The 11,691-nt window shown below is 32.5% G+C and overlaps 2 protein-coding genes across 2 annotated transcripts; both read right to left on the reverse strand.

The window, feature by feature from the left end:
* Nucleotides 1–1,245: 1,245 nt before the first annotated feature.
* Nucleotides 1,246–5,046, reverse strand: LOC111906338 (protein disulfide-isomerase-like). Its single transcript, XM_023902102.1, has 5 exons — nt 5,008–5,046; nt 1,916–2,104; nt 1,577–1,840; nt 1,367–1,486; nt 1,246–1,260 (listed from the first exon to the last, which is right to left on the reverse strand). Exons 1-5 carry the CDS (start codon nt 5,044–5,046, stop codon nt 1,246–1,248), a joined length of 627 nt encoding a protein of 208 aa, XP_023757870.1.
* A 329-nt stretch (nt 5,047–5,375) lies between these two features.
* On the reverse strand, nt 5,376–11,362 carry LOC111906307 (TMV resistance protein N). Its single transcript, XM_023902062.3, has 5 exons — nt 10,771–11,362; nt 8,490–9,603; nt 8,106–8,354; nt 6,191–6,892; nt 5,376–6,094 (listed from the first exon to the last, which is right to left on the reverse strand). The coding sequence occupies exons 1-5, from the start codon at nt 11,262–11,264 to the stop codon at nt 5,543–5,545; spliced, it is 3,111 nt and encodes a 1,036-aa protein (XP_023757830.1). The 5' UTR covers nt 11,265–11,362; the 3' UTR covers nt 5,376–5,542.
* Between the last annotated feature and the right edge of the window lie 329 nt (nt 11,363–11,691).

Raw genomic sequence — 11,691 nt, forward strand, 5'->3', positions numbered from 1 at the left:
TGAAATGAATTATCTAATATATCTACATGGCACATGATATAATATTAATGAGGAGTTGTATTAGAATAGCACTTAGCAAAATGAGATTAAAACTATTCATTTATTAGAATATGGATTACTTTTTGTAGCCTAATCATATTTACTAACTTTTATAATTATTTTAATCATTTCATTAACTTTATCATTTAATTATTTATTACTAATCATATCTACTAATTTTATTATATTTTGAATTTTCTTTTTAAACTTATTTTGTACAATATTAATATAATGAAAAAAAACCTTATAAATACCATAGATTTATTTTCTTCTTTAAAAAATATTGTCTTTACTTTACAATTTTTGATTTGACATTTTTAGTCATTTTTTTTTCCAAAACAACTTGTCAAATATGAAAGTTTTATCATTTTTTTTAAAATTGTTTTAGAAAAAATGGAAAACTAAAGGATTTTCGGAGAAAATGAAAAATACAATGCTTTTTTATTGAAAAAACGGGAAAAAGTACAATATAAGATCATTAATAATAATAACAATATACACATTAATTTTTTTTATCATAAAAAAGTGTCTGATTTTATTTTTTAGATTCTTTACATTTTAAAAAGTGTAACAATAAATTATATTAAATATAGTTTATAAAAATATAATAATGTATTTGTCTATTTTTAAAAGGCAAGAAGAAGAAAAAAAAAGTAGTGGTAGTTTAACAATAAACAAACACATGGGTTTCAAAATGGGATGTGTAATCATTTTAGATTTAAGGGGACGTACCTACCTAAACACGTACAGTTTAATAAATATTTAACTAATATTAGACTAGACTGGTGTATAGTAGGCTGAGATAAATTGGTGTGTAAAAAAATCCCTTTTGTAAGCTATGAAATCTCGAGTGATGTGATTGAATCTTTTAGCCTAGGGTTGTTTAAGTCATGGGGTATGTGATAGTGTTCATGTAATAATTATCTGGCACCAATGGAGGGTTGTCTGGCAGTTGGTGGCAGGATGGATGATTTGTGCAGAGTCAGTCGGACAGTTATGAGATATTTATCCTTCCTCTAGGAGTGAGGATTGAGCGCTCGCCCTTGCTTATGTATCAGGCGTTGTGACGATACTTGAGACAAATATGGATAGGTGTGGAAGGTAGTAAGGGTCCGTACTACTGAAAGCACAAGACCCATACGCGTAGCAAGGAAGCCACAACCCCGAGGGTTTGTTGGGAATGGGCTTCCCTGGTATGATATGCATTCATCTAATACCTTCCTACAAGAAAATTCCAGTTTTAAGTACATAAGTTCAAGGATTCTCACATTTTCTTTAAATACAGTGAACAATATTTGTAACATCTCAGTAATTAATACAAACATACTGTGTAGTCCATCAACCAAGGAACAATCTGAGAAACTTCCACGTTTAGCTTGACATAATTCACATCTTTGGTGTCTTGTAGAATGAGGACAGGTGATTGATCTTCTTTAACTCCAAAGTACTATTCATCAAGCAAAGTTAACATGAATTTTTTAGTTTGAGATATGAAATCAAAAGAAATTTTGTTTTAATTATTGAGAAATATAGTTACCTGAAAGACACCTTGACTATCAGGAACATTACCAATGAGGAAATATAGTCCTTTCCCTTTGTACAATCCAGCAACTTCATGGCATATTTTCTTGAAATTGCCAATTTCATCATGAGTATAATCCACCAAAAACATCACCTTTGCTTCTTCCCTTTCAAAGTATTTGCTTAAAAATACTATGTATTCTGGGCTTTGGTCAAAAAGAGTCACAAGAGGAGTGCTAGCTGCTTCAATGAACTTCTCCATAGCATCAACTTTGAATTCCTGAAATCTCTCATAGTATGTTTAATTCAATTTCTAAAAACAAAGAATGAATATATAAAAGATACACAATAATACCTTGGAATCAACAAAAAGTTCATCGAAAGGCTTTAACAATCTAAGAGATGGCTTTGTAATCGATGATTCCCCATGAGGAATGAGCTCCGAATTTGTAATATGGCCAAAATCATAGTCAGATCGTAACTTTTCAGCAAGAATCATGAAATTATCATATTCTTCCCCTAAAAATTTGGGGAAAATACCTACCTGAAATTATAATTAATGTATCAAACATTTTAACTTTGTATCTAATTTATAAAAAGGGAGAGAAATGAAAATGCTTACAATAAAGATCTTTTTGTGATCTCCGAGGCTTTCTACATCTTGTGAAGTATTGATTTCATATGATGCACGGCGAGGTAGATGCGAATTAGGGATATGTTTTCTAGCATGAATGAAGTAAAAAGGAATGGTTTTTTATGTTTGAGAGAGAGAGAGAGAGAAAGAGATGATGAAAACTAAACAATACAATAGAGTAAAAGAAAGATAGATTTTGGCACCTGGGTATGTATTTATGATCGAAAACTAAAAAGAGAGATCAGATAGGAAGCCAGTGAAGGCAGAACAGCGGCAGAAGAACACATAGCAATGGGGAAGAACACATAATATTGATTTGGTGTATGAAATCGATGGGGTGACCCTTTCTGGTATCGGTTGGAGGAAGCGATTAGGGTTTAGAGCAAATGAGATGGAGAAAACTAAGAAGATCATGACGATGTTGATATATGCTTTTGGCATCTGTCTGTTCGACTAACAAAAAAACCCTAAAAATAATCAAAACCACAGTGTGAGATAATTATTGAAAAACAAAAATAGAGATTAGAAGGGATGGTTAGTTACCTTCGTGTAGGTTGTATCGGTTGCATACTAAGGATGAGGATGGTGTTAACAAACGATTGCAGGAGAAAAGAAAGAAAGGAGAGAGACATAGGAATCATTCCTAATCGAAATTATGAATGAAGTTTAAGACGTAAGTTACAATTTTAGGTGTTTTTTTTGGTTAATGATGTCATCAGAATGATCTAATGGTGGAGAAATAAGAGTCAAATGCAATCAAGGGTTCTTGTTTCTTCATTTTAGAATTTATGGTTCTCTTTTAATAATTATAAATATTTATTTTTGCTTAATTCAGATTGGTTCTTAGAGGCACAAAATACTTATTAGGAACATATGAACCTAACTAACTAACTATATATATATATATATATATATATATATATATATATATATATGTGTGTGTGTGTGTGTGTGTGTGTGTGCGCGCGCTTGTGTGTAGGCTGGCGTCAAAAAGCTTGCAAATGTTCACTTTTCCCTCATTTGACCACTCACATTTGGCACAAATATTTGCAACTAACATTCCTTGTTTGATTCTTCTGTTAATTGTATTAGCAAATTAATTTTTTGACTTCTATTTGATTAGGTCACAAGAATTATCGGGGTAGGAGTTCATTGGTCTTAAAGAATTATGAAAGGCAAAATGCAATTCTACTTAGTTGGAATTTGATGTTTATCATCTATTTGTATATTTTTTTAGTTTGTATAGCATTACTTTACAGAAGGTGTCCCTTGATACGCAATGTAGTACTAGGTTATATAGTTAGAGAAAACCTCTTAGTAACAATGTACAAGATCCCCTTAATATCAATGTACTACAATTTTTGGACATGATGTTATTGGATAAAATTGATTGTTTTGGTATATATTTGTTTACATATTTTTCTATTATGCATAAATGAGTATCGTAAAAGCGTCGTAAATGCATATCGTAAATGGTTACTGAAGTTTATGACAAGCAAATGTGTGTCATCTTCATTTATGAAAGGGGCTTCCTTGATACGCATTGTGTGTCATAAACACGCGCGTCATAAGGTTACGACACGTAAATGCGTGTCGTCTTCCTTTATGACAGGGTCTTCCTTGATACACATTGCATGTCATAACTGTGTGTCGTAAATGTGTGTCGTAAATGTGCGTCGTAAATAGACGACGCGCAAAGCGTGTCGTCTCTCATTATGACAGGGTCTTCCTTTACACGCATTTGCACGTCGTTTGAGCGTTTTACGACACACATTGCGCGTCGTAAAAGACTGTTTTTCTAGTAGTGTCTGTTAAGATATAAACCAAGTCAAACCAGCATAATTTGGTCTAAATTTTGGATAAGACAATGGAGAAATAATGTCTAGGGTCCTAAAATGAAAACTTATATGACCAATGAAAAGAAAGGACGAGGAAACAAGCAGTTGTCTGTCGTGCAGCAACTGGTTTACTCAAAGAAGCAAAACTGCACTCATCCTGTTGCTAATTGCATAGAACGATTAGAATCTTAATGATCGATTCTTTAATATGGAGCATGAGAAAATATTTTGATATTGTCTATGCAAATTATTATGTCTGTTTGGATGTGAATTTGATGAATACATATAATTTTTAAGAAAATATTATAGAAACATTTTGGAGTTCACAGAGCTTATGCAAAAGATCCGAGATCACTATTGAAGTTACATAAAAATTATTAGATACACAATATTTGTCATGTGATCATGCATGAGCCAAAATGGAAGATCAAGCAAGCATTTTTATGAATCTATATGTCCAAATATGCATGAAAGGATAGCTAAAACCTTCTATAAAGGTCCAAACTTAAGGACTTTTAGCTCATAAATCTTAAACCATAGAGATCTTAAAGAAAGCTTGCCAAGGTATAGACTTTATACCTGAAAATGATGCACAAAGATGAAAGATTTATGGATCTTCAAGCTTGCTCGCACCTTCGTCTTCTCTAACCTCCTAATACTACAAGAACCAAGAACACTCAAGACTTGCAATGACTCACACACAAGCAACTCACACGAGATTAGGGTTCATAAAACGGTTAGAGGCTAATAAGGGTGGCTAGAAATGAAGTCATAATGTTCTTTAAATAGGGGCAACCCTTAAAATTAGGGTTTGACATCTGGGCTAGTACGCGCAGCGTACCACATGTACGCCAGTGTACTAGCTGGCCATCCGCGATCATGCATACTGCAGGAGTACATTGGGCATACGTCCTTTTCTTTAAGGGACCAAATGTGCCACTTTTGATAAAGATTCAAGAGATAAATAAAATATACCTGATTTTGGGATGCTACAACATTTGTGCTAATATCCATAACTTTAAATGTATTACATGCTTTTTTGCGTTTTAATTGACCAAATTTACATATATATGAAAAATGTTTGTATCTCATTTTGCATTCAAGTTTCAATTAAGATATGCACATGTTATGTATGACATATTCTATTTCAACCAAATAATTAGTGTGCATACGTATGCCTATGACATATGTATATGACATATATACATACATAAACATATGACATATATGCATGCCAGATACCAAACATTTACCATACAATTTTTGATTTAATCAGTTCAGATGTAATCATTTTTAAGAAAAACAACAGCCATGACCAATAAACAAACAACAAATTAAGAATTTGAGACTAAAGTGATCTTGTGTATATTTCGCAGCATAAACTAATTTGGTTGACATCAACCAATTCATGAATGTAAAATTGGTACTACCACAGATCATTTAATGGTGACACAAAAGATTATGAGGAGGGGAAAACTGGTGGGTAGTCGAATGACCTCTGGGAATATGTCTACCAAATCCGACGTTTCCATAAAATCTTGATAGAGGAGTTTGAATCTTGTTGTATGATAAATGTCTTTCTGTAATCAGATTCCCCATCCCAACATTCTGAGGAATCTGTTGGGAATTTTGGTGTTTGCATCGGATCATCTTTAGAAACGAATACAACTCTAAACCTGTGCCCATCTCCATAAAAACCCACATTGCAGGAAAATAAAATGATGTTGTATGTTGAATTCAAGCATCCGGTGCGCCTCAATGAACTAAAGGAAACATATCCTACAAATATCTGATCACAATGAGTCTCGAGTGTTTCATTATACTCTTGACCAAGCTCAGACTGAAAAATGTTGCGTACACCCAGCTTGATGGTTATGTCAGGGATCCCTTCAAATCTCACGTCAGGTTCGACATACATCAAAATCCCAGAAAAGCGACTGTACCAATCAGGTGGAAGCGGCATATTACAAGTCTTCACCCAGTCGACCCAACGTACAGATTCCCCCCTCCAAATGTCAACACCTGGAAGATTGATACTGATAAAGTAATCTTTGGCGTTCCCCTGACATAAAACACATTCTATTATGATTCATATGTATTCTTCTTATGTTTGGGTTTTTTCTTTTTATATATAAAGCATGAAATTGAAATGCCAAACCTGGAGCATGGAGTTTAGTAATATGTCACCACAAAGTGCACCAAGTTTGGTATACCAAGCTGAGACTTGCCACAACCATTTACAGTTTGAAATATCTCCAAAGCTTTCAAGTGAGTAACACCAACCCGCTATAACAACAGCTATACTTGATGGCAACTCTGACAATTCTACAAGTTGTTTGCACCATGACACGTTCAGCCGTTTGAGCTGAGGAAGTAGCAAGAGACTAAAATCCAACCGGACAAATCCATTTCCTTGTAGATCGAGTTCTAGCAAATTGGGTAATTCCCAACCAGCAGCCGAATTGATGTCTCCATCTGTCAGACTGCAGTTGCTGAGAACCAGCTTTCTTAAGCATCCACTAAAACACGATAGCCCTATGTGGTTCATTTTGTGAGGTAAAATATTCTCCAAACTACCTTCTTGGATGTTTGAAAGATTAAAAGCTGATGTGCACCATGAGAGTACAAGGGTCTCGAGTTTCTTCGACCGGGTAATGGGTGGAACCATCCTAAGATTTTCACAATTCCTTATGTCTACACAAACAAGCTTTTGCAAATGTCCAAATGATGGATGAATCTCTTGTAACAACCGAGATCCATTAACTATGAATCCTTCAAGGTTAGGAAGCCCATCAAAATCTGGTGTCTTCATCAGCTTACTCAAGTAATCAAGTTTGATCATTCGCAAGTTCGGTAGAAACTGTATTCACAGGTGCACATAAGAGACAAAAGTCTATCAACAGTTCATAGAAATGATATATATATATATATATATATATATATATATATATATATATATATATATATATATATATATATATATATATATATATATATATATATATATATATATATATATATATATATGCATTCATTTCCAAAAAAATAAGATGAACCATGTTATATTTTATAATGTTTGTGAGCAAGATTGGTTTAATAAAATTTTCTATATAAAACCACGCATGTTCAAAAAAATTGATGGCGAGAAACCATCACATTGAAAAAGAAAATTGGACTCCAAGAAAGCAATTAATCATTTTTTTTATGATACCAAAATTTTCATACAAAATAGGTATCTTGAATGCAAAGCAAGTCATGTTTATAAAAAATTTCCTTAAAACGCGTTTTATATAAAATGTATTATTACAGGAGGATTTAGAATTTATCATCAAAAGTACTCATTATATAAGTATGGCCACATTTACAAATTTATCATTGATCATTATGTTTTAAATTCTATTATAAGTAAAAAGAGCGGATTTAAACATATTCGGTTTCAGCTTTAAACATTTTTGGTCCCAAACCAAACCTTTAACTGAATGCATACTTGAGTTTATTTTTATTTTAGAGAAAATGTTTTAAGTTCGACAAAAAATAAAAACCAGGTTTTGGTTCCAGTTCAATCCCGGATTTGACTAAATGATAGTCAACAACAACAATATTGAACATATTAACCGGCAAACCTAAGGAGACATGAAATCATATGTAGAGAGTGGAGACCTCACATTGTATATTTAATAGAGGCTATATTAACTACTCAGTTTCATAATCGTCCTACAAGTGTTGAGCGATGTGATGTATAAGTTACCTTCCTAACTATCATATGTGTATATCGTTACCACCATCTTTGTTATAAAATTATTAATAATCACTTTATATTCATAAGAAAAAAAATAAACTTTTAATAAATAATATATTCATTTTAATAAGAGACTACCATTTTATGATTAGAGAGAGAGAGAGAGAGATGTTGGTGATTTGTTATCATCAATGTTATTTAAGTGTAATATGATAACTTTGTTGATTAAAAATGATCTTGATAAATATTAAACAAGTAAGGAAGGTGTGGAGTACACACTTGTTTAGGATTACCTTGTAACCATCCATTAAAGTGATTAAACAATAAGGATTACCTTGTAACCATCCCAAAGTTGATTTGCATTGATGGTTTTCAATGTTAGACAACAAAGGTCCCTTGGTGGAAAACCTTCTGGCATTATAACTAATGAAAGTGGAGTCACAGCCAATAGTTTCTTCGAAATAGGTTTCTGATTCAAATCAATCCAACGAAGTTTCTTCATGTTTGTAGCGACTTGAAGAACATGTTGTGATTCAACACTCCAAAAACACGAAACACCTATAGCTTCAATCGTGTCTAGGTTCTGTGATTGTGAAACAAAATGGTGTCAACATCGAGTTCAAATTTTTTCTTTATATATATATATATATATATATATATATATATATATATATATATATATATATATATATATCATGAAAAGGTAGCCTAATATTACCATCCTTGCATCCACAGAACATATTTTTAAAACATCTTCCACTTTCCAAACTCTACTATGTTTTTCAGGATTCTTGGGGTGTTCCCTTCGAACAATGTAGTGTGCCATTTCTTGTACCAAATCATGCATATCAAACTCTCCATCTTCTGAAATAGTTATAAGAGCCTTTTGTACCAACACCTTTATGCCTATAACAGGGTAATAACTACAAGCATTAAGTATCATCATTCTCTCTTCATATGTATATCGACAGTATCCCCTAAAGAAACATGCGATGTCTAGGAACAACTCTTTCTCCAGGGGTGTAAGTCTATCAAAACTGATTTTTAGCACTTCCAAAATATTTGCATCTGGAATTTCTTTCAATCTAGCCAATGCACTCCTACACTCATTCATCTCTTTGTCACATAGAAAACGGCCTAGAACTCGAAGTGCTAATGGGAGCCCACCAGCATACGAAACCACATCTTTTGAAAGCCTCTCATAATCTTCTATACGTTTGTAACCCCGGGGTGCATGCTTGAAAAAGAGCTCCATAGCCTCATCATTGTTTAACAAGCTGATATTGTGAACCACATCTACTCTGTGAGCAGTTAATACATGCTCATCTCTCGTTGTGATTATTATGCGGCTTCCTTCACCAAACCAATCACGTGATCCAGCTAATTCTTCTAGCTGCTCAAGGTTATCGACATCATCAAGCACAATTAATACCTTTCTATGGCGTAACCTATCCTTTATCATGCACCTTCCTTCTTCAACTCTCCCTACCTCCACTTGCTTTTGTTGCAAAACACCACAAAGAATTTTTTCTTGCAATCTTTCCAAACCGTCTTTATTACATGATTCCTTCCGAACATTTTTTATAAAGCAACAACCATCAAAATTGCTAGAGATGTCATCATAAACAGAAGAGGCAAGAGTGGTCTTGCCACCGCCCCCAACCCCCCATATTCCAATCATTCTCTTACCACCAAACCCGATTTCTAACTTTGATATCAAATGTTTCATGCGAGCCTCTACTCCAATCAAGTTGTTATCCAGACTTGAAGTTAATGGATGCAATCTATGTGAAATTGTGTCAACAACTTTTTTAATGAACTTTGACTCATTCCTGCAAATTGAATATATATATGGATCATTAACAAATAGCCTTATCAAAAACTACTACTCTATAGAATGTCTACTCTACTCTGTGAGTTCTTAGTAAATGTCAATCTCCAATAGTAGTGATTATTATTCAGCTTTTAACAAGTCATCTTAATTAAGGGCTTTTGTTATCAATTAAGGTCAATAATTATATATATATATATATATATATATATATATATATATATATATATATATATATATATATATAGGCTAGGTTAAAGTGTTTTTACATTTATTGTGTGCTAGAATGCACCAATAGGAATTTTGTAAAATTATATTATTATTTAATTAAATAATGACAGATATTAAATGGTTTCCATAATTGTATTTATATTAAATGATATCCATAATTATAATTTTCTCTTTATGGAAATTAATTAAATTCGTCATTAATGTCAGCAATAATATTCTTTCAGAATGAATTCGTATCTAGGTTTTTATGTTAACAATAACATTATTTCAGGACTCACTCACTTAAAATACAATAAAGTTATATGGAATATGAAGAATGAGGGTGTATTCTAGTAGAATATACTATCGTTCTCCTAGAATACACTCTTATTATTTTATATATGAATTCATTCTGAAAGAATATTATTATTGACATTAATGACGAATTAAATTAAGTTCCATAAAAAGGATTTATAAATATGGATATCATTTAATATACATTTAATGTTTACTCAATTCTTATTGGTGCATTCTAGCACACAATAAATGTGAGAAACATTTGAACATATATATATATATATATATATATATATATATATATATATATGTGTGTGTGTGTGTGTGTGTGAGACAACATATTTATTTTATTATCGTGCATCTTCCTTCTTTACTTTGCATGTACTACCGGTTGTGCTTTCAAAATAGCTAATAGAACTTTTTCAGATAATACTTATTGGATCCCTTCTAAGATATAGATACTGTAATTGGACTATTGCATAGCACAACTATAAATATTTGCATAGTTGTACATGACAACTTGTTCCCTAAAAACATGTATTTTATCAATATGAATTTGGCTTTATCCTTTAAAAGTTTATAAGGCACAAGTATAAATATCTTGTAGTAGAGCACACATATCTTAAGCAAAAACAAGTGAAGAAATAATGAAGAAAATTACTCATTGTGTTGGCGTTTCCACCCAGAAATGTTACTTGCATCCACAAGTGCTTTCCTCCAAGATTCAACCTTATTATTGTTCTCCGATGCATGTTTGGCAAATGCTTCTTTGTATTTTTGTTTTTGTTTCCGCACTTCAGATGGATCCACGTCGTAGAATATGGGCATCACGATTTGGCCTCTTGTATCCTTGCATTTAATGATATGTACAAGTTCGTCTAAGCACCATGAAGAATCTGCATAGTTTTTAGAGAACACTATGACCGCAACCTGTGATTTTTCGATAGCTGTCATAAGAGATGGACCAATTGATTCCCCCCGAAGGAGTGTTTTATCGTCTTTGTAGGTGTAGATCCCTTGTTGTTCAAGAGCTGAGTAGAGATGGCCCACAAAAGTATTGCGAGTATCTTCTCCTCTAAAACTAAGAAAAACATGGTACTTCCATGATTGAAAAGAAATGACCGGTCCTAAAGAAGAAGAAGATGATGATGCCATTGATATGTTGATTTGTTTAAAAGGTATGTGGCTAGAGCACCTCAAGGAAATGAACTATATATAAATAGATGTGAGTTCCAAGAAATTTCAGATTTATGAAAAGCTCAAGAAATTTCTTATCACTTGGACTGTTGGACAATTTCAATAAAGAGGAGTTGTTTTCATAATGATAATGATGTTGTCATTATTATAATCAACGGTTTTGTAAGAAGATATGGAGGAAACTGTCAGGTCAGTTGTATTCCATATTTTTATTAGTCTAGACACTGGATTTTTCTTATTTTATCCATTCCATTGGTTGATTGACTTTTTGAAGAAAATACAATTACATGAAATTAAGTTATTTCTAGAATATGTGCCATCATTTTGTCAAGAAACATAAATGTATATCTAAATAATGATATTCCATCTTGTTGTAATTATGGGG

This window comes from Lactuca sativa, chromosome 8 (genome assembly GCF_002870075.4).
Source record: "Lactuca sativa cultivar Salinas chromosome 8, Lsat_Salinas_v11, whole genome shotgun sequence".
Lineage (NCBI taxonomy): Eukaryota > Viridiplantae > Streptophyta > Magnoliopsida > Asterales > Asteraceae > Lactuca > Lactuca sativa.

What these genes read in the sequence shown, in the direction of transcription:
- LOC111906338 (XM_023902102.1), bottom strand. Translation starts at nt 5,046, where the DNA reads ATGGATATTAGCACAAATGTTGTAGCATCCCAAAATCAG. An exon ending in AACTTTTTGTTGATTCCAAG is followed by an intron (nt 1,841 to 1,915) that starts GTATTATTGTGT and finishes GAGAGATTTCAG; the next exon opens with GAATTCAAAGTTGATGCTAT. An exon ending in ATAGTCAAGGTGTCTTTCAG is followed by an intron (nt 1,487 to 1,576) that starts GTAACTATATTT and finishes CTTGATGAATAG; the next exon opens with TACTTTGGAGTTAAAGAAGA.
- LOC111906307 (XM_023902062.3), bottom strand. Translation starts at nt 11,264, where the DNA reads ATGGCATCATCATCTTCTTCTTCTTTAGGACCGGTCATTTCTTTTCAA. An exon ending in TGGAAACGCCAACACAATGA is followed by an intron (nt 9,604 to 10,770) that starts GTAATTTTCTTC and finishes TTCAATTTGCAG; the next exon opens with GAATGAGTCAAAGTTCATTA. An exon ending in AACTTTGGGATGGTTACAAG is followed by an intron (nt 6,893 to 8,105) that starts GTAATCCTTATT and finishes CTGTGAATACAG; the next exon opens with TTTCTACCGAACTTGCGAAT.